Source organism: Phalacrocorax carbo, chromosome 19 (genome assembly GCF_963921805.1).
Source record: "Phalacrocorax carbo chromosome 19, bPhaCar2.1, whole genome shotgun sequence".
NCBI lineage: Eukaryota > Metazoa > Chordata > Aves > Suliformes > Phalacrocoracidae > Phalacrocorax > Phalacrocorax carbo.
This window is the reverse complement of record NC_087531.1, coordinates 8,797,336-8,824,269: the sequence shown is the minus strand read 5'-3', so window position 1 is coordinate 8,824,269 and position 26,934 is coordinate 8,797,336. Positions and strand designations below refer to the sequence as shown.

At 47.7% G+C, this 26,934-nt stretch overlaps 1 protein-coding gene across 2 annotated transcripts; it reads left to right on the top strand.

Annotated features, from left to right (window-relative positions):
* The first annotated feature begins 9,529 nt into the window (after window positions 1–9,529).
* On the top strand, window positions 9,530–25,136 carry LOC104046223 (excitatory amino acid transporter 4). 2 transcript variants are annotated; one of them, XM_064469595.1, is made up of 10 exons: window positions 9,530–9,785; window positions 10,664–10,801; window positions 12,681–12,885; window positions 13,739–13,781; window positions 14,382–14,722; window positions 17,015–17,248; window positions 18,331–18,525; window positions 18,973–19,107; window positions 20,425–20,528; window positions 23,479–25,136. In XM_064469595.1, the coding sequence occupies exons 1-10, from the start codon at window positions 9,572–9,574 to the stop codon at window positions 23,508–23,510; spliced, it is 1,641 nt and encodes a 546-aa protein (XP_064325665.1). In that variant the 5' UTR covers window positions 9,530–9,571; the 3' UTR covers window positions 23,511–25,136. The 2 variants fall into 2 exon arrangements, with proteins under 2 accessions (XP_064325665.1, XP_009504629.1); XM_009506334.2 differs by lacking the exon at window positions 23,479–25,136 and having other exon boundaries at window positions 20,425–20,721.
* Window positions 25,137–26,934: the final 1,798 nt, after the last annotated feature.

The window sequence follows — 26,934 nt, the reverse complement described above, 5'->3', positions numbered from 1 at the left end:
CACAAAGATCGCTGAGTTCACCCCAGTTGGGCTTGTGATTAGAAATTTTCAGCATAGACACTTTGGCTGCATTGCTTTCGGGTTGTCCTGCCCTTCCCAAGGGCAAGCAATGGGCCAGGCTGCAAAGGATCCAACAGCATGAGGGATGAGGATGCCTCCAGCCAGGGGGTCTGCAAGCCCTCTGTGTCCTGGCCCTCAGGACTGAAAAACACCCAGCTAATAGCACAGTGGCTGGATTCAGTGCTCCTGACCACAGCACTGAGCTACTGATGGGAGAAAAGTGAGGCAGGAGTGGAGACATTCACTCCTCCTTTGCCATCCTTCCAAAGACAGTCCCTGCAAAGCACCTACTTTATTCGGCTGGTGGTAGAGGGACTGTAGCTTCCTACTCTGGAGTTCCAATGATCTGCCCAAAAGCAAGTAGGACTTGATAGCTGCTAACTGCAATTGTCAGGACACTGAGCAGAGCATGGCCCAGCCTGCCTTCCCTTGAACAGCCTGGCACACCCCTTCCTCGCAATCACTGAGCCTTCCCTCCCACCACACAAGGATGGGGTATTTAACTTCTGCCCCTCACTCACTGCGTGACCCAGCACCAGAAGCTGTCCACCTTGAAAAGAGTAGCATAGCTTTCTCAGCGACCCCTTGCCTTGCCCCTCCATATCTGCCTAGCCCTTCCCAACCCCTCTCCTCCTGCAGAGCTGCCTCCCTCTTCTCCCTCTTAGAGTGCTTCCCTGCTGCTACCTGTGGAGAGTTCCCTCCTTGAAAATCCTGCTTGTTTTGATGTTGAACGTAATAGCAGAGTTTCCTTGGAGGCAAGAGAAACAGCTGGCTCAAAAGCGCTGATTATTTCACAGCCTTTGGCTGGCAATGAAAAAAAGAGTGTTGCATTAGCAGAGGGATGAGGAAGCCTGGGGTAGCTGTTGTTGAGAGGGGGGTGCGGACTCTGATGCTTTTCCAGTGTTATCCCATTAGCAGCAAGGCTCCGTGCCCATGGCAGTGGTGTGACAATGCATGCTGTACTAAACACCGCTGCTTTGGAATTGTATTGCCACACTTCCCCCTGTCCCTGGAGGCTGGCAAATCTGGGAGAGACTTTGTGGTGGGCATTTCTAATTTGGCTGACTGACTTGTGTCAGTCCCAGGAGTAAAACTGGCTAATTAGATTAACCCCTTGTGTGTTCTTCTGCTCAGACATTAGCAATAGTGGGACAACGATGTAAAGCACGAGCATTTCAATTGTTGTCTCCCATCCATTTGTTCTGAGTAGTGACAACTGGGTTGGTCCCAGCCAAGAACTTGAACCCTCCGGAGCCTGGACCTCTCCTCTGCTGTGCTGACCACACAGTTTTTTGCCTTCTTTGGGGTTGGTTATGTGATATCCGGCTGACATCTCTTGGACACAGTAACAATCAGAAAGCCACGTCAGTGTGCTATACGTAGGCAGAGGGAGCAGGGCACAGGCTGACCGCTGATGCTTTGCCTTGGGAGAGAACAAAGCACAGAGCAAGAAGGCAGATAAAGTCTTCACTTGAACTTTGCATTTACTTTCTTCAGCCCCACACAGCATGGCAAGAATGCCCTGTAATGCCACATCCTGCCAGTGGCTAGGATCTTCCTTGTCCCAGAGGAGTATCTCACAGAGGATCCACTTGACTGATAGCTCCCCCTCTGGTGAGACACCCGTGGGGTCCTCATGATCTCTCCAATAGCCATAGATGGCACTTGGCCCCTTCCGTGAAGCAGCATTTTCTTGTTCATCTTTCAGCATGGTGCAAGAGTGCTGTGGAGGTTCAGAGGGTGAGACAAGAGTGGCCAGCTGGTTGCTCAGGACCATGTCCAGGCAGCTTTAGATATCTCCAAGGATGGAGACCCTACAATCTCTCTGGGCAAGCTGTTCCAGTGTTCTGTCTGACTTACAGTGAAAAAGCCTTTCCATATGCTTAAGAAGAATTTCCTTGTACTTAAAATCATGTCCACCACTTCTCGTCTGGTCACTGAGCAGCACTGAGAAGGGTCTGGCACTGCCTTCTTTACACCCTCCCCTTCAGGCTGAACAGTCACAGCTCTCTCAGCCCTTCCTCATGAGAGGTACTCCAGTCCCTTCATCATCTTCATGGCCTTTCCTTGGACTCTCTCCAGTGTGTCCCTCTCTCTTTTGTACTGAGGAGCCCAGAACTGGACACAGCACTCCAGGTGTGGCCTCCCAAGTGCTGAGCAGAGGGGAAGGATCACCTCCCTCAACCTGCTGGCACAAACACAGCAGAGTTTCTGAACCCTGGTGCTGGTCCCACCTGGGACCTCCTGAGAGCTCTGGGGTCCTAGTGGCAATGTACTGGATGGAGGCCCTAAGAAAAGGCTGCACTATGGTTAGTGGTTTGCGAGCGTTTAGTTTCATGTGGACTATGTAGTCAAATGCATTTCGTCTTCACCCAGCACAGCCCAACCCTGACCATTGCCTGGACAAAACCAGGCCAAAGACCTTCTGCAGTTTCCCCTCATGCTTGGAAAGCTCGCAGCCCCACGGCCCCAGCGGCTGTTGCATATGACTGGAGTGAGGGCAGAGCCACGAGCCGGATTGGAGTAGATTTATTTTCCATAGGCTTAAATGTAGTTTCTGTTCCTGTTGTGATGGAGTGCTAAGACATGAGAAGCTCTGTTTGAACAGTGAGTTTCCCCCAATGGTTACAAACATAACAGTGAAATTGCTTCTCTGTGTGCAGCACAAACTCTGCCTGTTCTCCCTGGCAGACACTCAATGCATCACTGCCACGCAGAACTGACCTTCTCTGGCCAGCACCAGTGCCCTGACCTCTTGGGAGCTGTTTTTTTATGTGGAACTGGGACCTCTCTTAGCTGTGTAGCTCTGCATACACAGATACAACCTATCTCCTCCAGGTCCCCCCCACAACCCCTGCCCCCAGGTGCAGCCCTACGAACATATAGCACCTGCATATAGCAGGGCACACCCTGCACCAAACACTCCCCAGTTTCAGACACCATTCCCATGGGGCTCTACCCCACACACCAGGAAACAGGTAGACAGAGTCTAGAGTCTCCATGCCTGCCCAGTGCACAGACCAGGTTCATGGCCCATGGATTCCTGCAGGAACACTCCGCTTAACCCCCGCTGACAGTCTCACAGTGCACAGCTCCAGAGGAACTTGCTTGTGGGCTCCCATGGGTGCAGACTGCCTCAATACAGAAGTGCAAAATCTCTTGCTGCATGAAAAAAAAAAAAAAAAAAAACTTACAGCCTGCTTCTTGATGCTGCTCTTTGAATAACTGAGTTCAGGAGCATTTCAGCAGTGGCAGTTTTATATGTCAAACATTGGTTGTTTTTTCTTCTGGAGCTCAGCCTGCACAAAAAACAAAGTAAGAAAAAATTGAAGGCTTTTACAGTTGCTTTCTTAGAATCTGAGTTAAGTGCAAAATTCCTTCAGCAAATTACTTAAAATTTGCCCCAATTATTTCATTTTCTCTGTTGCTGTGACATAGCAGTTGTGCACGTGGATTTCTGAGTACTTAAAAGAAATCCAGTTTTGAGCATTTGATGGTTTTGACCATTTAATGTTGCAACATAACAGCTGTATTATTCCCCACAAACCTAATTCCTGCCTGAGCACTTTCACTTTATCACAAGACAAAGTCTGAAATGCCAACCCTATACCCTCAGGGACCAACTCCAAATACCTGGCCTCCAGGAACCCCTGGTCAGGGAGCAGCATGGGATTGTGGCTCCCAAAGGGAATGGGAGCTGGGCACAAGGAGATGGTCAGCAGGGCAGGGTCTGCCCAGCAAGGACGGAGCCACATGGTGCTGGAGCAAGCCAAGCAGGGCAGGCCTGGGGATGCCACTCATCCTCTCAGAGAGGGAGTACGCTTTGTATTTGTAGGTGTCACGGTTTAACCCCAGTCGGCGACCAAGCACCACTCAGCCACTCGCTAACCCTCCCCAGCCCCCCGCAGTTAGATGGGGGAGAGAATCGGAAGGGCAGAAGTAAGAAAACTCATGGGTTGAGATAAGAACAGTTTCATAACTGAAATATAATAATAATGAAAAAAAATTTTAAAATGTAATGAAAAGGGAAATGACAAAAAAGAGAGAGGAACAAAACCCAGGAAAAATAAGTGATGCAACCGCTCACCACCCACCGAACAACACCCGGCCAGTCCCCGCGCAGCCTTCACTGCCCGCCAGCCCACTCTGCCCAGCTTATATACTGAGCATGAGGTCATATGGTATGGAATATCCCTTTGGCCCTTTTGGGTCAGCTGTCGTGGCTGAGTCCCCTCCCAGCCTCTGGGACTCTTCCCCACAGCAGAGAACGGGAAGCTGAAAAGTCCTCGACTTAGTATAAACGCTGCGTAGCAACAACTAAACCATGAATATGTTATCCCATTATTCTCACGTTAAATCCAGAACACAGCACTGCACCAGCTACTAGGAAGAAAATTAACTCCATCCCAGCTGAAACCAGGACAGTATGTCACCATAAGACAATTTTCTTTTCTGTCCCCTAATTTCTTCCATAATAATTCTGCTTTTCTCTCAGCCTGTGCTTTAATGCTATACATCCATTACCTTTTTGAGTCACTAGTGTGTGCAGTTAAGAGTTATTCTTCCCATGTTTACTGCTTTTCACTTACACAGCATTTCATCGTCCAGGTCACTTGTGAGCACAGAGCTCTGCATAGTTTCTTACCGGACCTCACAACTGAAATCTCTCTTTTGGCAAAAATAGCCATGAAATTCTACCCATTTTGGTTTTGTCTGTCACCACAAGTGATCATAAGGGTATCTTCCTTTTCATTCCATGATAGATCCATTGCTTTAAAAACCTTTCATGCAGGACTCTTGCCAAAAGTTTTTTAAAAAACCCATTGATCTGACACTGAGGCTATAGTCTTACTGATGTGGGGTTTTTTCTTCGATTAGATGCATTTGAAGATTGCCTTTTACTTCTACTGCTCTCCCCAGTTTGCCATTTTAACAAGCTGGCCTTTTCTCTGGGAGAGGGGCATGGATAAGGATGTGGGAGGCCGAGTGCCTCCCAGAAAGTCTGTGGTCAAAGCACCATTCAAGATAATATTTCAAGAAGTTTCTCTGCTGCGTGCAATATTTTACTCTCGGTTTCTAAGTGTGGATCTGCTCAGTTCCTGGTGTTTCACACGCCACCAGGCTGCAGCAGAGCGATGGATGCTCAGCCCATCTGCCGCAGCGGTTTCATCGCTGTCCTTACTACCGCAGACGGATGGGCATGCTTGGGTTTGTGCCCAGCATTCCCCTCTGCGCAAATGTCCAACAAACTTGCAAAAAGCCACTCAGTAGGTTCTAGAATATGGGCATATTTACATGCCCTTGTCACAGAGCTGAGAAGAGCTAGGATGCGCTTCAGAAAATGAAAGGAGTTTCACGCCCTGGTATTGCTTACACCCCTTTTACAATGAAGCAGTATTTGAGGACAAGGGTGTACATGGGGGCCAAAAGTGTGCAGTTTGGGCCCTGATGCTACCTCACTTGGCCCTCCAGCAGAACTGCTTCCTGGTGAGTGTGTGGTGGCTAGCTCCTCCTTCCCTTCAGCCAGGACTGTGTTTCCTTCTGTCTTTAAAACACGCTCATGGGAAGGTGCTGCACACTGGATGGCTTCAGCTTTTCTGATGTTGGCTGCTTTAGCAGAAACAAGGCACGAAGGGGAGGGGTGTTCTTCAACATACGATACAAGCTGGAACAGACACATCTCCGTTGATCCAGAGATTTTCTATTTTCTAGCTCTTTATAGGACCTTAAGCACTATTGTCCTCCTCCCCCCATGCTGGAAATCTTCGCCCTGGGTAGGTGGGAAGATAACCACACAAAAATCTGCAAAGAACAGGGCAAAAAGATGGAATGCAAAAGTCTTCCTTCCCCATTTTTTACTTTCACCATCTTCTGACTGATGTCCCTAAAATAGCCACAATTCCACTGTTTATGTGCAACCTCGTTGCGAGGAACTAGGCATTACTTTTGCAACACTGAACTTTCTTGCAAAATATCCTGTGCTTCCTGGTTCTAGCCTTGAAGTTACCCCCAAAAATGCTCTCTCAGATTTCTCAGTGCTTCTGGGAGAGCGGAGCCTTGAGAAGCAGGCCTTCACCAAGGAAGAGCCTTCACCAAGAGTGCAAAGCCACCTTCTTCCACACAAGACTGTTAATGTGCGTGATTATTTTGATGACTTACGGCAGCAGTCTGATAATTTCCAGCTGATGCAATCAAGATTATTTACACAATTTCAGGCCAGTGATGCAGAGGGAATGTGCTGTGGAGGGGGCTGCTATATTGCAAAATATGCAGATGGAGAAAGGGACCAAGTCAGCAAGAGGGTGGGGACATCAACAGGAGCAAGTTCTGTGGGGGAGTTCCTTCTGTGCAATAAATTCTGCTCTGAGAAGGCTGCTGTGCATATAGTGGAACTTGGGATCAGACGACTAATCCTGACCTTTCCCATATCAAACTAGAAATTTCATTTTGTTTGCACAAAAATACGTTTTCCAGTGCACGTGGAGGAGAAGACATCTGGAGAAAAGAGCAGGTGAGTCCCTTAATATGTGTGGATTCTGCTTCCACCTTCCCTGTACAGGAATTCATGCCGTTGTTGTGGTATGATCCAACTCTAAGAAAGGTAAGGTTTGGAGGAGACGTGAGTCTGCATTTCTATACTCCTGATTCAGCGTGGGTCTCCTCAACTCACCGTGGCAAATGGGAAGCCTGGTCTGTGTGTAGCAAGCCCATGATGGGTGATTTCAGAGCTGTCAGTGTGACTGTTTTCACTTCACTAAAGAGATGACAGCTTTGCATGTTGAAGTAAGGTAGCACTTACCTTACCAAGGTGTGCTGGGTTGTTTGATGAAGAGTGAGTGGTTTGGGAGTATGGAAGAGAGGTTTTGGGGCTTGAAACTTTGGTGGTTCTGCTTTTAGAACTGATTGCCTTAGGTGGTAATCCATTCTGCTGTGGGAAGTCGCACCACATTCCCGCTGAGTGGAAGCTGGCCAACGTTATTCCAATCTACAAAAAGGGCAAGAGGGAAGATCCAGGGAACTACAGAGCTGTGAGTCTAACCTCAGCACCTGGAAAAATTATGGAGAAGATTATGAGTAATACTGAAAGGCATTTAAAGAACAATGCCATCATCAGGCACAGGCAATGTGGTTTGAGAACGGGAAAGCCCTCTGTAAGCAATTTTATATCCTTTTAGGCTATCTAAGTCTGTACCCTGTGGATGGAGGGAAGGGGGCAGAGGTGGTTGTTGCGGATTTTAGTAAGCATTTTGGCACTGTCTGTCACAGCATCCTTCTGGCCAAGGTGTCCAGCTGTGGGATGAGCACGTTGACGGTTTGTCAGGTGAAGACCGGTCTGTACAGCAGGGCTCAAAGGCTTGTAGTGAATGGGTCTCCATGGGTCTGGCAACTGGTCACCAGCAGTGTTTCTCAGGGCTCAGCCCTAGGACCAGTGCTGGTCACTAGTTTGATCCCTGATCTGGAGGCCGCAGTTGAATGCCCCATTAGCAAGCTTGCTGACGATACCAAGCTGGGAGGTGCTGTTGAGTCTCAGGAGGGACAAGAGGCCTTGCCAAGGAAAGAGATAGATTGGAGCATTGGGCAGTGATTGATGGGATGAAACCGAACAATTCCAAATGCTGGATTGTGCCTCTGCAAGGGATTAAATGTGGGCACCAGTCTGACTGGGGAGATGAGTTGCTGGCGAGCAGTCTGGCAGGAAGGGTTGTGGGGGTGCTGGTCAGCAGCAGGCTCAAGAGGTGTCAGCCGTGTGCCCTGGCAGCCAAGAGGGCAAACTGCATCCTGCAGTGCATCAAACACCACACAGCCAGCTGGTCAAGAGCGGGGATTATCCTGGTGTATTCAGTGTTGGTACGGCCTCACCTGGAGCACCTGTGTGCCGTTCCAGGCCCCAAAATTTAGGAAGGATGTGAAGGTCCTTGAATGTGTCCAGAGGAAGGCAACAAAGCTGGTGACAGGGCTGGAAGGTATGTTCTCTGAGGAGCAGCTGAGGACTCTGGGTTTGTCTGCTTTGGTGAAAAGGAGGCTCAGGGGTGACCTCATCACTCTCTGCACCTTCCTGAGGAGGGGACTTGGAGAGGGAGGTGCTGATCTGCTGATCCCTTCTCCCTGGGATCCAGGGACAGGATGTGTGGGAATGGTTCAGAGCTGTGCCAGAGGAGGTTTAGGCTGGACATTAGGAAGCATTTCTTTCCTGAGAGGGTGGTCAAACAACAACAGGCTTCCTCAAGAGGTGGTTGATGTCCCAAGCCTGTCAGTGTTTAAGGGGCATTTGGACATTGCCCTTAATAACAAGCTTTAACTCTTGGTCAGCCCTGAAGTGGTCAGGCAGCTGGACTAGATGATCCCTGTAGGTCCCTTCCAGCTGAAAAAGTCTATTTATTCTATTCTACCCCTCCAGCCGCTGACACTGCAGACAATTACTTTTCTCACTATAAGGGCAGTAAGCTTTGGGACAGGCTTCTGGAAATCCTGCAGACAAAAGAAGATAAGATGGATCACAAAAGGGATTATTCAGTGAGTCTGTGATGGCAGAGTGAGATCTGAGGCGTGTCCTCTTCCTTGTAGGGCCAGTGATGCCAGTAACTGGCTAAACAAGAGGATACAAGATGTATGAAATTCCTGGCTCATTGGAACCTAACAGCTAATAATTTTGTTTGTCCAACCCTATATCTGGAAGGCTACTAAATAAATAACACAAGTCTATTCTAGGGCACAGGGGATTGAATCTGTACTTTCTGAACCTACTCTGGAGTTCAGGGGGCAAAAACTCAATGAACTGAAGGAATATATACATTGCAGTTTCTTTCTGTCATGCATAGCTGTGAAAAGTAGAACTGTCAGTGAAAAGAAGGAAGACAGGCAGTTTTTACCCTGTCTGATGTATATTGGCTCCACCAACAGATAAAATCAGGGTGGTGTAATAAGGACGTGGGTATGTGATCAGGCTGGAATCAGCAGACCAAAATCCACAGAATGCTGTTTGCTGATCCAGCCGCTTGGGTGACCGTAGCAGTGCTGCAAGGTTCCTGCAGCAAGAGCCCAGAATCTTTGCCAGTGGCCATCAAACAGCTGAGCCTTGGGAGGGCTTAGAGTGTCTTGGCTGGGCCACCTCAGGTGTCTCTCCACTTCCACCTCATGAAGGCATTAGCATCTGTGCAATCAAAACTCCTAAGAACAAGCTTAGGCAGCTGTGGAGCCCTTTCTGGCTGCCCAGGCCACCACAAGCCGTTCCTCGGTGCAGGTTGGGTGCTACAGAGGCCAGAGCTTCTCCAGAGACACCAGAGTCGTCATGACAAGACCCTGGCAGCCCTTTAGATATCTTTCCCCGGGGTCTGCTCCTTGCAGAGAGGCTCATTAATCAACTCTATATAAACCTGCTCAGGGCCCCAGGGAAATGACCTAAAAATGAAGGCAAGGTGTCAGGTGCTGCAGCTTACGCTTTCCCTCCTGCGCTTCTCCCTGCCCAGCGTAGGCAGAGCCGTGCCTTGGGGACTGAGCAGCCGTGCTGACCATGAGCGAGCAGAGCCACGTCAACAGCCTGTTCCTCAACGAGGACGCAGCCAAGCGGCTCAACGCCGAGAGCCGGGTGCAGCGCTTACAGCAGGTGGTGCAGAAGCGGGCAGCACGGGCCAAGAAGCGAATGCACAGCATCACTGCCGACAGCACTAAAAGCTTCTTCAGGAGAAATGCCTTTGTCCTCTTCACCATTGCTGCAGTCTTACTAGGTATGGAGCTGGTGGCAACACTGAGCACCGTTTATAAATGTGGGGAAAAAGTTTGTTCTACAAAGATTTTATTTTATCATAATGATTTGGCTGGAGAGGTGAAGCTGATGAGCTGACAGCTCAAAATGCTGTGTAAATCAGAAGCACCTTTGTGTGCAAGGACAACAGACCTTGCAGAGGGCCTGTGTGATGGAGTCCTTGTTGATCCTTTCTGGCTGCAGCTTAGGAACAGTCTACGACAGAACGGGTTTGATGATCTGCCTCTATCAATCCTCAAAAAATAATCCAGGTTTGTTCAGAGGCTTCTTGTAAGTGCAGCTACAGGCACAGGGGCCTTCAGATTCATCCCACAGCTTTAGCCTGACAGTTCCAGAAGTGGGAACTGATGCAAAGGATCAATGATGCACTGGGCACAATGTAAACTAAATCTGCCCAGCAGGTAGTGGATTGTTCCTAGCTTTTGATCCAGGCTTCACGTCTCTAACTCACTGGCTGAACTCAGCCTTAAGAGGTGGGTGGACAAAGTCTCTGAACTGTGTAGTCACAGATAGGTTTGGCTGGGAGATCATATCTCCGGTCACAGCATCTTTGTGTTTATGAACTTCCTGGGAACAGACCCCAGAGGAGCAGAAGACAGAGCAACAAGGAGACCTGTGGTTTAGCCTGAGGATCCTGTGCATATAAATATGTCAGAGGGAAAGAGAGCATACAGTAAAAACTGGATCATAGACTTTTAGAAAAAAGAAAGAGCATTTGCTCCTTTGGGGAGAAGAGGAGCTGAAAGAGGGTGAGAAAGAGAAAAGCCCTCTGTAGGACTGAGGGACAGAGCACTGGATCACACCATTCTATTTCCATTCTCATCCCTTACTGATCCACAGGGATCATCCTGGCATTTTCCCTCCGGCCCTACCAGCTGACCTATCGCCAGATCAAGTATTTCTCCTTCCCCGGTGAGCTGCTGATGCGTATGCTCCAGATGTTGGTTCTTCCTCTCATTGTCTCTAGCTTGGTTACAGGTGAGAAGTGCTTTCTTCTGCTTTCAGCCACCACAATAACCAGTAATGACAGATGCTAGCTGTTGTTGGAGTACCCTTCTGTGCCCAGGAGGTGCTTGGATTAGCTTGGCTAGTAGTGACAAGCCTGAACCTACAGCTGTAGTGAATGTGATTCACACTAATAGCCCTGCTGGCTCAGTAGTGGGGAAGAGAAGCAGAAGGCCTTGTGCTTTCTCAGAAGACTAGAGAGGACACAATGTCGTGTTTAATATGCTCAACACTTGAGCACTAACAAGGATTTCATCCTACGTAACCTCAAACGTCAAGAAGTTTGTTGCCCAACTCAGCTTCAGCTTTCCTCCAGCCCAGGGGAGGTTAATTCGTGTCCATCCAAAAGAGCTCGAGTTGATCACTGGCTGGAGAGCTTGTTTCATCCAGGTCCTTATAGAAGTGTCATGATTTAACTCCAGCCAGCAGCTGCTCGCTCACTCTCCCTGGTGGGATGGGGGAGAGAATCAGAAGAGTAAAAGTGAGAAAACCCTTGGGTTGAGATAAAGACAGTTCAACAGGTAAAGCAAAAGCCACACATGCCAGCAAAGCAAACCAAGGAATTCATTCCCTCCTTCCCATCACAGGCAGGTGCTCAGCCATCCCCAGGACAGCACGGCTCCACCACGCATGATGGTTACTTGGGAAGACAAATGCCACTGCCCCGAACCTTCCCCCTTCTTTCTTCTTCCCCCAGCTCTATGTGCTGAGCATGTCATCGTAAGGTGTGGGACAGCCCTCGGGTCAGTTGGGGTCACTGTCCTGGCTGTGTCCGCTCCCAACCCCTTGTGCCCTCCCAGCCCACTCACTGGTGGAGTGGGGTGAGCAGCAGAAAAGGCCTTGGCTCTGTGTAAGCCCTGTTCAGCAGGAGCAAAAACATCCCTGTATTATTGACACTGATTCCAGCACTAATCCAAAACACAGCCCCACACTAGCTCTATGGAGAAAATTAACTCTATCCCAGCCAAAAACCAGCACATTCTCCACCCCTTTTTCCATACCATTTATGTCATGCTTAGATCCCACACTATCCAAAACAACCGCATTAACCACCACCACCCTCCCCGTCCTTTCATAATACGCAGAAATCATTCCCTTAGTCTATGGACTATCCCTGTAGGATATCCATAAAATGCCTGTGAGATGTCCCCAGATGACCGCTGAGTTAATTTAGTCCATGACTTTGGGCTCCGTGTGTCCTGGTGGTCACTCAGGACAGGAGAGGTGGGGTGTTGCGTGGAGTTACTGGGCATCAAAGCCAGCTCAGGTGGGGTCACTGCTGCGCTTGCACTACTGCTTGTAAGACTTGTCCTCCGCTGTTTTGGGTAGTTCCTGCTATAGTAATTCCTATAACACACAACTCAAATCATGGGTTACAACAATTTAAAGTTATTTCTGTTACAGTCTCCACGCTGGTCCCTTTGGACAAGACCATAGTGTTTAACATTGCAATGAACTGTTCCCCTCGCCCCTGCCAAGCTTTCAGACAAAGGAAGGGACGGCAAGGCATTCTCCACCTGCTGAAACACCCCACCTTTAGGGACCTGAAGGCCCAGTGTACTGGGAGAGGATTATTTCCCTTCTGAGAGCTTTAGGAGGAAATTGCTGTATTTCTAAGTGCAGCCTAAGACCCACCAGTGCTATGCTTCTTCATAACCACAAGCCATGTTCTCCCACATCCACATCACTTTGGAGCTCACAAGTCTGCCCCTGTATGCTGTGCTTCCTTAGAGACCCCAGTTCCTCATCCAACTCACGCATGTGCCCTGCACACTTTGAATCTTCCTAGGGCTTCTCCCTTCCCTCCAAGACAACAGACCTTCTCACCTTGTCTCTCTGTGTGACTCCCCAGGAATGGCCTCGCTGGATGGCAGAGCCTCAGGGAAGATGGGGATGCGGGCTGTTGTCTACTACATGGTGACCACGATCATAGCAGTTTTCATTGGCATCCTCATGGTGATCATCATCCACCCAGGAAAAGGCTCCAAGGACAAGCTTCACCGAGAAGGCAGAATAGAGCAGGTGCAGACCACAGATGCCTTCATGGACTTGGTGAGGTATGTGAACAAGCTGGTCTCACATTGAGACCATGTCAGTGAGACTACATTCCCCCATACTACTACTATGGGGCTGAGTACACTGAGTATATATACATAATGGGCTACTCTTTATGGCTGAGTCTACCCAGCCTACTACTTGTAGCTCAGTCTAGCTAACTGGCTTTGCCACTCTGAAATTGAACACTTGGCCTGGAGCTCTGGAGTCCAGCCCTCCTGTTAGAGGTATTTATGCAAGAGGCCAGGGTATGCTCAGCAAAACAAGTAATGAAAACTCTCAATGACTGCATGCCCTTCAGCAAAGGCTACTCCAACTATCCATCTTCACTGACCCAAGGAAATTGAGGACGTGGTTCCCAAGACATTGTCTCTCCCTCCCTTGCTGTGACCTTACACAGTGAATTGCAAAGCTGTACCTTCTCAAGTGGTATGAAGCTGTTTCTGAGGTACAATATAGCAGAGAGCTCAAATGGCAGCTGTAGAGATGAGGCTGGGAGCAAGACAGTATATTAAAAATTGTAATATGGTATTGTTTCCAGGTTCAGTTGGGTTTGATGATGCTTTTACAATGGACCCATATCCTAGTGCTGTATGTGTGTAGTCTCTTTCCATGTACCTGAAATACACTCTTCTGGAGTCTGAAAAGATGCAGGAGGGTGCCTTGCTCCAGATGAGCATATTTTTATCTTCTGTCAGTCAGAGAGAAAGGGCCCATCTGCTCTGTAGCCTGAGCTGTCATTGTGAGAGTTGTGACCTGAGACACTGCACCAGGACAGCGGTGTTGGCCAGGAAGCCCATGTTTTCTTGCTAGTCAAACAGGACAATAACTCTTTCCTTGTTTTATCTACCGCAGGAATATGTTCCCACCCAACCTGGTAGAAGCCTGCTTCAAACAGGTATGAAATCCCACCTGGCCTATCACTCCCCTTTGCGCCCTTGCCCCAGACCATGGTGCAGCCTACTTCTCTGAGGGATAGAGTAGCAATTTCTTTATACTGCCTTCACACTTCCCCAAGCCTGACTGCTCCAGGAGGCATTGCAGTCATTAGTCTGTATTACAGCATCCCACACACAAGCTTTTCAAGCTGTCTGTAGATGAAGGCTTCAACCTCCATTCCATCTCAGAGTCAGGAAGGGTTTGTGTGATCTCAGGTAGCAGGCTTGGACTGGCACTGAAACGGGAGCAGATTCTCCAATGATTTGTCTCTTCTGAAGTGCTAGTGTCCTTGGAAGAAATACAAAGAATTATCAGAGAAGCCGGAATAATCTCCGTCTTAGGGATGTGAGATGGTCCAGTGGTCTCTTTTGACCTTCAGCTCTATGAACTTTTTGACGAAAGTACTAAGCTAGGGAGCTTGAGAACAAGCAAGTTTCCCCCACTGGTCAGCAGTGAACTTGCAGCACTCTCTTTAGGAAGGGATGCAAAAGCCTAGCATGTTGTCCTGAGATCCTGAACCAGGGCCTGCAAGTGCATCTGATAATGTGTGTCTTTTCAGTACAAGACGCAGTACAGCACCAGGGTCTTCACCAGAACCGTCCTCCACAGCAGCAATGTCACAGCAGGTGTGATAACCACTCAGATCCCTGTGCCTGAGAACTTCACCGGCATCCTGGAGAACGTCACTCATGCCCTGGGGACCGTCTCCGAGGTGCTGACATTTGAAGAAGTCATTCCCATCCCGGGCTCAGCCAATGGGGTGAACGCGCTGGGGCTGGTAGTGTTCTCCATGTGCTTCGGTTTGGTGATCGGCAGCATGAAGCAGAAGGGACGGGCCCTGCGGGAGTTCTTTAACTGCCTCAACGAAGCCATCATGAGGCTGGTGGCCATTATCATCTGGTGAGGAGCATAGCCGGTTGGAGCAGGAGGTCTGCAGGTGCAGTTTCCGCTGACCTGATGAGAAGTGGGGTAGCTTTAAGGATGACATGCACAGGAAAAGCAGATGGGCACAGCTCTCCTATGGCTCCATCAGGCTGGAGGGAAAAGTCTGGATGGGATATTTGTTCACATTTCATTTCCTGTGTTTTGTTTTTACCTTAGAAATATCAGGTTCACCAGGACTTGCTTTCCTTGAGGCTGCTGGAAACATCCTTGGAAGACCAGAGAGCTGGAGTGGAAGATCTCTTAGCCTTACCAACAGGGGTAGGCTGTGAGGCTTTCCCACCAAAAGCTTTCCTTCCAGCTATGTTTCAGGAGTCTGACTTAGCTATGAATTGCAATAACCTATTGCCGCTTTCTTGCTACTCAGGGTGACATCTGCATGCATTAGCTTTGAGAACTGAGCTGGGTTGACAAGGTCAGCTCAAAGTTACTGCTTTTCAATTTGAGGTCTCCCAGATCCCAGCTCCTTTAGAGCTCAGCTGCTTGTTGCTTTCTGCGTAAGGCTGCCTGTTCTACATGGTCCAGATAAGCAAGGCATTGCTGAGATGAGTCTTCTCTAGAAGGCAGCATTTTACTGAATTGTGTTGTTTTATGCTGTTTACCCATGCAGGGGTCAGTGTCTGAATAGGAGTTTGTGGTAGATACTGTGAGACGGGAGAGATGCAGGGGCCACCAGAACAGATGCGAGTGTCTGACAGGGAGGGGGATCTGTCAGCTCCGCACCCTCTCCCATTTTAGATCACTCCAGCTTCCACTCTCTGGTCTTCTAGTCACAGTCTTTGACCTCAGAGCAACATCCTGGGGACAGGCCTTACACAGAAAGGCACAAAGGGGAAGAACAACCCTGAGCTCATAGCAGAGTGTTGGGGAGCCCCAGCCCCTCTGGGCTCTTTTCCTCCACAGATGAGCCAGAACTTGGGGCCTTGCTTTCCTAAGAAGAGATAAGAGTAGCCTGAAGGCACAGAAGGAAGAGCACGAGCACAGTGGAACAGGCAGACCTGCACACTACTCCCAGGGACAATTTGAAGGTGCCTTCAACATCCCCTCCTTCAGCTGCCCCTTGCAGTGAAGGAAGGCAGGGTGTTAATGTATATAGCACACGGTTACACTCAGGAAACTGCCTGTGCACATACTGTAGGTAGTGTCTGGAGAGACCTCCTGACTTACAGAACCCTGCTGGCATAAGAGGCAGGACGGTCAGCTGCAGCCCAGCGCTCCTTCCTGATGCCACAGTCTGCAGAGCATCTCCCAGGAGCTTGTTTTTCCTGGGGAACTCTGATCACTAGCTGCAGCCAAGAATGTCTTCTAAGAGGAAGGTCAAAGGAAATGAAATATTCGTGAAATCCTTTCCGGAAACTTTTCCAAACCTCCCAGGCTAAGTTGGAGTTTGGCATGTGGACCTCTGAGCCTTGTGCATGACTTGCATGTGAGCTCTTGAGCTGTAGAGGCCAAGCCCTGAGAGGTGTGGCCGTAGAGCTGGGATTTTCTTTGGTCCAGTTACTTGCCCATGTTTAGTTTAGTGCCTGTGATACTCTCCATGTCTGTGTTATGGCTTCCTTTCTGTGGAGCCTCACTGCCACTCATGAGATGCATTGTTATGGAGGGGGAAAAAAGCCTTAAGGAATGGAAAGGGTAGCAGTGTACCTCAAAATGGCTTTTTATATGAGCCATGCTGCTTTCACAGGTGTGAGTGTGGCCAGTCCTTGCTACACCAGATCTGGATTCCCTATACATTCCTATTGCCTGTATGTCAATGTCTGAACAGATAGCAAGGCTGATATCCCAGAGCCTATAGGACATTATTGCTTTTACTCCCCAATTCCCTGTTTCTCCTATACTTGCCTGTGCCTCAGTAAAAAAGCACACTTTCAGCCCAAGTTCTGTTAGAAAAGGAAAGAACTCTGAAGACTCCTCTACATAACCTCCCCTATCAATTCTACAAGGAGTGTTATGGAAACATGTAGGCAACGCAGAAGGAGGAAACCTCCACTAGTGCCCAGGCTGTGCTCACAACAGAGTGCAGGGGGTCCACAACAGTGCAGCAAGCACTGGTTTTTGACCATATGATGAACAAGTCTCAGCTCTCTCCAGGTTTCCAGAAAAGAAACCAGCAGTATCATCCAACAATTAGGCTCAGTGAGCACTTCTGGTGTGCTGGCTTATTGGGGATTTGTCCACACAGCATGCATTAAAGTTGGTGTGAGAGTGTTGGCGCTAGTTCTGAGCTTCGGCCTTGTGTTTCTGCCACAGGTATGCTCCAGTTGGGATCATGTTTTTAATTGCTGGCAAAATCCTGGAGATGGATGACCTAGCAGTGATGGGCGGCCAGCTGGGGATGTACACACTCACCGTCATCGTTGGACTCCTCATTCATGCCCTCTGCATCCTGCCACTGCTCTATTTCATCGTGACTCACAGAAACCCCTGGGTATTCATTGCAGGGCTTCTGCAGGCCCTCATCACTGCCCTGGGCACCTCCTCAAGGTATGACAGCTACACAGGAGTAGGGTTGGGGCTGGTGTGGATACTCTGGGGCTGCTTCTCAGCACTTCATCGCCCTCAGTGCAGCACTGCAGTCTCACAATTTCTAGCACTAGCAGCTTTTTGCACTGTTCCAGCCAAGCTCATTTGAGAGCAGAAAAATTCCCGCTCCCCTGCTCAGGAGCCCTAATCACATGGCCATCTCTAACCATCAGTGCATGACCCATATTCTTCCTTACCAGTCATGGTGGTGACTCTGCTTGTGGCACTGAAATGCCGAGCCCAGGACAAATATAAAATCCCACTGAGTTGCAGCATTATTCCCCATGAACATACCTCTCACACACATGTACTTACACACACATTTGCACATGTACTGTGCAAAGTCACACGTACACAGGCACACGTACTCTATGCAGCTGGCATTAAACTCACAGGAGGCCTGGGCAAAGGCTTAAACACCTGTATGTACAGTGACTTACACGACCATGCAACACGGCCAAAGCAAGGGACTGTAGGTAGCTGTTGATTCACTAAGTGTCGTGTTTCTTGCTATGTCCATTTCCTGGCAAGCACATAACCGTCTCTCCCACATGCATTCTCACACTGTATCACACCGCATTTTTCCTGCTCGTATTCTCTTTCAGAAGCAATTCTCTGCTTTCTCTGCAAGGTATATTCTCACACATGGGTCAGTCTTGTCTTATGCACTGAGGGGGTTGGGAAAGGGCTCAAATATTTTTAATAGCTGGAAAAGGAATTTTGGTCTTGAGGCTCTGTCCTATGTACACTGAATCCTCCAGCATCACCTTCTTTTGGTGTTATACCCGCATCATCAGCCTTAGGGCTACACAACCCCTGTCCCAGCCCCCTGATGAAAGCCATGGCTGAACGTGCAACTGCAGCGTGCACCATATCTGACGAAGCCTTGCTTAGACTGTTCTTTCTCCTAGCAGCTTCTGGCCTCTGGCTTACATGCCAGGGGGAAGAAGCAGGTGGGTAAGGTCATAAACCAGGCAGAGACTTAGTCCATCTTCCAAAGTCAGCGTATACCCAGTTCATGCTGTTTTGTAAATTCCTTTCAGCTCAGCAACTCTGCCCATCACCTTCAGGTGCCTGGAAGAAAACAATGGTGTGGACAGGCGCATCACGAGGTTTGTTCTGCCTGTCGGAGCTACAATTAACATGGATGGCACTGCTCTGTATGAGGCCCTTGCAGCCATCTTCATTGCGCAAGTCAACAACTATGAACTTGACTTCGGGCAGATCATCACAATAAGGTGACTTTTGAAAGAGTTGTGGGACTACAGGAAGGGTTTCAGTTTTGTTGGCTTATCTGAGGTGTGCTCAGGTTGTTCTTTATCTCAGAAAGTACAATGAGGAAAACAAAGTACAGAAAAGAAGGGTGTACTACACCTCCAGGTGTAGAAGCACATATGGCACCACACGTTTGAGGCTCCACTTGAGCCCTTATTGCATTTCCAGGTCTGGGCCATCCCTTAGCTGGAGCTGCTGTGTGCAGTCTGTTATGGACAGGTGCCTGGCACAGGGGAGCCTCGCTGCTGTGTGGATGACCCATGTGTCACCATCCCGCTCGGTGACCAGGGCAGAAAGGCTGCCAAGATGTTCTGTAGATGATGAGTCTGAGTTCCTCCCTGACATTTCTGCAAATGCAACTACCTCTTTTCTTCCCTTTGCTGATAGCTGTGCTTTCCTGTTCCCTCCAGCATCACTGCCACGGCAGCCAGCATTGGAGCCGCAGGTATTCCCCAGGCAGGACTGGTGACTATGGTTATAGTGTTGACATCAGTGGGGCTGCCGACTGAAGACATTACGCTGATCATCGCTGTGGACTGGTTTCTGTAAGTCTTGTGCTCAGCACAAGTCTTCTCTAAGTTTTGTGCTCAGCACCATACACTGCTCTGTGCTCCCTGCCAGCGCTTACAGAGTTCGTACTCCCGATGTTTCTGCTACATGCAGCCTCAGTAACAAGTATTGTTATGGTTAAAACACACCTGTATCCATGAGACCTTTGCACTGTAGCCCTCTCTGCTCATGCCTGGAGTTGGTCACTTGCAGAGCAGCCTGGTCACCAAGCAGAATGTCCTTAGTTTGCTTTATATTAAAAGGAACCCAGAAACTATCTCCAGACCAACACGGACAGGTTGTGCCAATAATATGCAGCTAGACAGCTACATTGCTCCATTTCACCTTTCTTTCCCTTTTAAACCTTGAGACAAGTGACTTCACAGGAGTGCTCTTAGGAACTAGATTGAAGAATGCATTTGTGCAGTCCTCACTCTCTGAAACACAACAATATCCTGCCTCAAGGATACACTGTCAGTGTTTCCTCTGTTCTTCTGTATCAATACCTGTACTGCTGGTTTGTAGCCAAAGTCCGCTCCCAGCCATGGCTGAGCAGTTGGAAACAGAGTCTTGCCCAACACCTCCACTTCTCCTGTGAACTGTGCATAAGAACAGACTTGGCTGGAAAACGTCCTACCTCCTAAGACACCAGGTTACCTCTTGTACTTACCCAGAAAGGTTGGTTTCAATCAGATACCAAAAGTCTTACCTGTTGTTACTGCTGAAGGACATGATGGGTTGCCGGACTGGAGATAGCTTCCGCTCTTACATACAGTTGTGGTTGTGGAGAATATCTCATTGCAAAGGGTGTTTTAGATTTGCCATTTTGCACAAAGAATCTGGTGCCTTGTCTTAGTGTGCACTGTCCATGCCGAGGAAATGTGGCTCCATGGCAGCACTAAGTCATACATTTGCACCAGGACTTCTGCCCTTTTTGAAAAACAAAACGCAACCCAAGCATAACAGATGTGGCAAGGCTCATCTGAGTATGCAGAAAGGCCTTAGAAGGCCTTTGGAAAGGAAAGCGTCCATGTGGAACCACAATAAAGTTTCCCTCATTTTGTGGCAACTTCAAAACTTTTCAGTGAGAAAATGGGAATGCGATAGAGCAGGAATGAATGTGAAGCCTGTACTCAGGGTTATCAGTCAAGGAAGGCTGTCTGAGACTCATTTTCATGTCAGTGTTGAAATGTGAAGTATTAGAGTGACTTGAAAAGTAGAAAAAGTTTCATTGAAGATGTTTCTTGAAATAGTCTTCATCCCCTTAGCTGTTACTAAGAAGCTATATTTCATTTTTCTCTCTGATTTTTCAGGGACCGCCTTAGAACGACCACCAACGTCCTGGGGGATTCTCTGGGGGCTGGCATTGTGGAGCATCTCTCCCGGCATGAGCTAGATGCGCAGGACTGCGAACTCGGTAATTCTGTGATAGAAGAGAAAGAGCAGCTCTCCCACCTTGTTTGCCCTCAGAACGACATCCGCAGGCACCCCAGGAGTGAGACAGCAATGTGAAATCGGGCAGCAGAGTGCAGATTAATGCTGTAAAAAGCCAAGACAGAAGTCCATAGTGGAAGACAGAGAAAGATCCACTCTCCAAGACGCACACTTTTCTCCCCTCTCTGCCACATGCAGCCTTCCCTGATCCCGTTTCTCCCTCATCTCTTTCTGACTGGCATTGAAAAGGAAAAAATTAAACTGTGAAAAAAGTTTTATTCCACAAGAGCCTGACTTAGTCATTCTTATGGGGTCCAAGAGTTAGACCTGCGTAAAGAAGACTCAGTGAATGAGCTGCCTAGGAGTTCCTTCATTTCAGAGCTGAAGTATGAGCTGAGTGGCAGGGTGGGTCAGGGGCACCACCACCTCTAGACTGACACCAAAATGTTGCCTTGATGATTCCACCCTGTAGGATACAGCTGCAAAGCCTTCACTTGGACAGGGACTTCCCCCAGGCTCATAAAGCTTTTAGCGCTGGCCATTCAGAGATCTTTGGAGATGCCCAGCACTCCTGTTCAGCTCTTCAGCGGCAAGACTGCTTATGATAAACACAGTGTCCTCCTCACTCACAGTCCTGGTGTTTGCACAGATATGCAGAAGATGGTCCCTGAGAGCTTCTCACTCCTCTGGCAACCCTTCTGGCTGCAGATACTAGAGTCACCCAGCTCCTGAAGGAATGTGGGACCATACAGCAGGGACAGGGCGTACTGTGCTGGCTGGTAGCACAAATAGGGGTCAATAGGCTTTTCATTAGTGGAAGATGCTAAAGAGTTTATTATAGCCATTATTCAGCCTCTGAAATAGCTCTCCCCCCTACCAAGCTCTGCCAAACACCAGTTGACTTCATTTCTCTTTAGCAAGCTGTTCTCCTCCTGGTAACCCCAGAAAGGGAAATGCAAAGTTTAAGAACAGTTCGTCTACCTGAGCAGCTGGGTGGTACCTCCACGCCAGGAATGACTCCCTGCCACCCCAGATTTGCTCAGAAAAGTTTCACTCCTCATCATAAGACTGCTAAGGAAACTGTTCCTTTGCTCATCTTCGGCTGTTTTCAGAAGTTACTTCCCTTCAGCCACATTGCTCCAGAAGGTGCTTCAAAATATCTTTCTACAGCTCCTTAGCATTTATAGGCAGTACCCAAGCACTTCCCAGCACTTGTACAAGTTTGCCAGACCCCAAACTTAGAAATTCAGGATCAATTTCTCAGTTCCTACCAAACAGAGTTTAGCTTGTGTTTAACACACTTGGACATAAGCCTACACGACATCCAAAACATCTCAGAGGCTCAAGCAAGAGCCTGCTTCATCCATGCTCTGTCCCCCTTCCCTGGTGTGGCCAGGAACACAGCCTGTGTCTCTCACTCCAGTGAACAGGACCAGCAGGGCTTGCTCCATAACAGCCAGGTCCATGAACATCCAGAATATGAATGTCTAGAGACAACCAGGAATATGGAAAGGATCCACAGGTTTTGGGCTACTACAGTGTGGCTGTCCTGCAGCCTCCTGTTGCACAGCCAAACTATCTAAACGGGGCAGCTTTTACTTGAGGTCTGCTCCTTATTCCAAATCCCATATAATACTCAAATGCCTCTACCCTGGCTTTCCACACTGATCCTTCTCATCCAGAAGCCCTAGCCTTACACTCAGAGGTGCATCTCAGTGGACCTCAGGAAGAAGGACCCCAGAGGCACCAGTGGAACCAGCTTTGCCAACCACAACTGCCACAGCTCCCAAGCTTAGCGCCCGAGCACTAGCAAGGCTTCCTGCAACATATTTCTTGAGATGTCCAAAGCCAGATCCCAAGGCTCTTTTTGGTCTTTCAGGAATTGCATGATTATATATCAGTGTTGTGACATTCCACATCCTCTAGGCAGAGTATTCTATTTTTATGGGTTGGATAATTGTTCGGAACCTGAGCGAAATGGCCAAATACATCTCTTCCACGTGAAAGTGGATAACAGAGCAGGGTTAATAGAAGTGTATTGTAGCTCCGTGTGGTAGTAGTTGGCCTTGAACCCTAAGGCAGCAGGCTGTTTCCTGACTATGGGAGGCAGGTTGCTTATTCTGACAAGAGATCTGCTCTAGCAGGGGGCAAGTGAGCAGGATGACGAATTATTATCCTCCTCTTCGCAGCATTTTTTTATCTTTTATGAATACTATTATAATGTCTGCTTTTCCCCTTTCTAGACTAAACAGACCCAGTATACCCTCACAGGGAATAATCATTCATGTTCCTCTCATCTGGACTTTTTCCTTGCTGTTCCACAGCTTTCTTAAAGGGGAATAACTAAAATTTGACACAACAATCCAGCTAAAGACTTATTAGTGCTAAGCACTGAGGAAAGAATGTACATTAAGGTTTAGATCTTAGGCTCAAGTTACCATAGTTTAACATCATGCCATGCATCAGCTCATCAGGATAACTGTCCATGATGCATACATAAAGCAAATTCAAGTCTGTCATCTTATCTTAAATCTTAGTGAGGTTAGACTCTTACTTTGATGAGATGGCTGGATCTGAAGACTGGATCTTAATCAAAGAGTTTTAAGATACACTGCATTAGCCTGTATCTATAGTGGGCTAAGACAGCCCTAGCTTGTTAACACAGCTCAGCTGACATGAGTCTAAACCTTCATAAAGAACAGACCTGCTTATAAAACCCAATAAAGTGCTTTATTTTTTCACAACAGCATGACAGCATTGACACCACTCCTGTGGTAACACATGATAATGCCTATATCATTTTAAGCAGAACTGCTGCCTAGCTAGTAATTTCCCAGCCTGTGTTTGTGCAGTTGATTATTGTTACCTACGCTTAGTAATTTATATTTGACTATATTGAACTGCATTGTTTTTCTCTTTTTTTTTTCCCCCAGACTATTTGTCCAACTTTTCAAGAAAGCACTGAATTCTAGTCCTGAAGAGACTTCCTGTATATAAAGGAAAAACTGATGGATGAATTGGAAGAAAAGATTGCTGGATTGGACTCTAGCTCAAATGGGAATTAATTCTGGGAAGTCCTATGGCTTGTGTTATACAGAGAGTCAAACAAAATGATCATAAGGGTCCCTTCTGGCTTTATAATATATGCACGTGCTTTCTGGTTTAGAGATATTGCAAAGGGTTCTTCCAGCCCAATCATTTTGAAAAGCTGCCTGGAAGGATCCTAATGATACTTTAATAAAACTCAGCAGGAGGCTAACCTGTTTTCAGTTGCTGTTAGCAGACATGTAAACATAACACAAAAGGGGCTCTCCATACCACATTGCATCAACGTGATCTGAGATAGTCCCACAAAGTAGTACACTCCAAGCCTTGCCATTTGTGATTTCCTGCTTTCAACACAAGATTAATGGAGCACAAACAAGTAGAGGCCTCATCTTCAAATACTGCAAATCAGTCTCCCATGGGGAATTTCAGAATTCAGCTGATAGTTTTTAGCTCCGGTGTTTACCCATGTTGTTCATCAGTTTATGATTGGGATTATCTATCTGTTTACAGTACCTGAACAGTAAAGTATTGTCAGGAATTTGCATATATATACATATATACACACACAAGTACACATCTCTATATATGAAGGGAGCACATGTGCACAGACATACATATACACAGAGTTAGGTTTTTTTGTTGCTAATCCAAGAAGGAAAGGCAAAACTAAACTGTCACTCTGTAAAGCTGCACACTTCATTTTGGTGCCCACATCGATTTATCTAACTAATCCCATCCTCAAAACAACAGAGGCTGTTTTACTTCCTTCCAGTAATGAATCTTCCAAAGTGAGGTTTACCAGGAAGGAGCTCAATCCATGCCAATTTAGAGTTGTACTTGCCGGTGACGTAACAAGAACTTCTCAATGTACAGAGAAAATTCTCAACTTTGTCTTTGACTTCCCTGTGTATATCCCAAGGACCCACATCCCCAGTGCATCTGACTTGGCAAGGAGGCAGGCTTTAAGAGCTCAGCCAAGAATACAGAAGTGTTTGTACTCCTTCCAAACCCAGCTCTGACCTTGTGCTAACTCAGCCTTCAGAACTGGATAACTGAAAGTATTTAATTCGATCAACTGTCTTTTTAAATCATCAGATACTTGAGAGTTTATGCAGTCTTTCTTCACTGCAGTCCTGCTGCTTCTACTTGCAGAAACTTTCTGAGTTTCTCCTATTTGCAAACAGAGTTATTCCTAACGATTAGATATGCAATATTTGGGATGAAACAAAGAGCTATCTCAATGCATGCATACATGAGTAGCTCTTGGATTAGAGCACTTTTCTTCAAAATTAATTTTAAGGGAGAAAATCCATGAAGACTATGGATTTTCAGATGATATGCCATGTTTACATTACATGTGTGATACAGGCATTTTGTTTCAGGAGTCAGATCTGCTCTGAAATTTTATGTCCTTCTCTTGCTCTGCCCAAGGAAGAAAGAGATAACTGGAGATCCGTGCTGTACAGTGTGTTCATAGCATTCTGGCAGTTTGACTGTGTTAATTCCTGAGGGCTTTTTCTTCATGCTGTGAGTTTCAGTGTTAATAAAGATAGTTTGCATATTTGAAAAATAAAGGGAATTTTTTCCACAATGCTTTTCCATTTTTTTTCTATTATTGTTTCTCAGGGCCGTGACCTTACAAAGTTATGGATGCTACTTTTAGCATTATGTATTACACTTCCTTATCTCCATGTGCCTATGTCATGGGTCAAATACTAAATTCAGATTTTTACAAGGTCTTTCCCTAAAGCTTTTTCTTTAATGCCATCTTTTGCATATGCCCATCAACTGGCAAAGATGCAGGAGGCTTACTTCACATGCAGTACACAGCACACAAGCACATACTTCCATCTCGGAAATCCACACCAAACAAAGAATTATAGAATCACAGAATAGAATCATGGAATGTCCTGAGCTGGAAGGGACCCACAGGGACCATCAGTCCAACTCCTGTCCCTGCACAGGACAGCCCAAATTCACACCGTGTCTCTGAGGGCCTTGTTCAAGTGCTTCTGGAACATCGCCAGGCTGGTGCCGTGATGCCTCCCTGGGGAGCCTGTTCCAGGGCTCCACCACCCTCGGGGGGAAGGACCTTTTCCTAATATCCAGTGTAAATCTCCCCTGAAAGGTTATGTGGAAGAGGTCTCTGAGGCTTAAACAATAATGAGTTTACATTACTTGCTGAAATGTGACATTAATGGGATGGTATCTGAGCAAAATGAAAGACATTACATCTTTTCCCTTTAGATAACCCTTTTTCTTGTCTTCTCTTCCCTAAGGGACAGGAACTGAGGTGAATAACAGAGCTAATGGGCAAGGGCATCACCAGTCAGGGCCCAGTCCCACAGTACCCAAGGAAGACAAGCAGCACAGACTCAGAAATGATGACCAGGTCCAGCCAAGAGGCCAGACCATAAAACAATAGCATGGTGATGAAGCAGGTCTGAGGTCAAGCCAGGTCTGGTGGCTGCTGCGCAGGCACTCAGTGATGAGGCAAGGCTGAGGTCAAGTTCTGAAAAGTTAGTCCAGGGATTGGGGTTCAGATCAACAAGGACCACAGCCAGGCATGGTCACAGCTGTTGCTGAACTAGAGACCTGTACTCCTCCAGTGGTATAGCTCAGGCTATGAAGGCCTAGGGCTGAGCTTAGAGCTCCTGGTCTAAGTGTGGGTAGGGACCCCAGGTGAGGCTGCCCAAGGCTATTACAGCCTACTCATGTACTTGAGGTGCGTATGCAGAGAAGTCCACACCTCCTGCCCTCCCAGCTGTGCAGTCTCCTGTGTGGTACAGGCAGTTTGGCTGTGGGATCTCTGGAGATCATCCAGTCAAACCCCTCTGCTCGAAGCAGGGTCAACTACAGCAGGTTCCTCAGGACTTTGTCCAGCATTTTGAACATCTCCAAGGATGTAGGTTCCACAACCTCTCTGGGAAACCTGTTCCACTGTTCAATCACCCTCACAGTAAAAAAAAAAAAAAAACCCAAACCAAACTTATTCTTTGTTTAAATAGAATTTCTTGTATTTCAATGTGTGCCCATTGCCTCTTGTCCTTTCACCGAACACCACTGAGACAATTCTCAAGGCTTCCTTGAATCTATAAATTGCATTCAATCTTTCAACAGGCTGGAGAAATGGGCTCACAGGACCTTCATGAAGTTCAACAGAGAAATGCAAAGTCCTGCACCTGGGGGGGAATAACTCCATGCACCAGTTCAAGGTGGGTGCCACCAGCTGGAAAGCAGCTTTGCAGAAAAGGGACCTGGAGGTCATGGTGGACACTGAGTTGAACACGAGACAGCAGCACGCCTGTCGCAAAGGCTGCATTAGGCGGAGTGTTGCCAGA

What these genes read in the sequence shown, in the direction of transcription:
- LOC104046223 (XM_009506334.2), top strand. Translation starts at nt 9,572, where the DNA reads ATGAGCGAGCAGAGCCACGTCAACAGCCTGTTCCTCAACGAGGACGCA. An exon ending in TGTCTCTAGCTTGGTTACAG is followed by an intron (nt 10,802 to 12,680) that starts GTGAGAAGTGCT and finishes GTGACTCCCCAG; the next exon opens with GAATGGCCTCGCTGGATGGC. An exon ending in GCCCTGGGCACCTCCTCAAG is followed by an intron (nt 17,249 to 18,330) that starts GTATGACAGCTA and finishes AATTCCTTTCAG; the next exon opens with CTCAGCAACTCTGCCCATCA.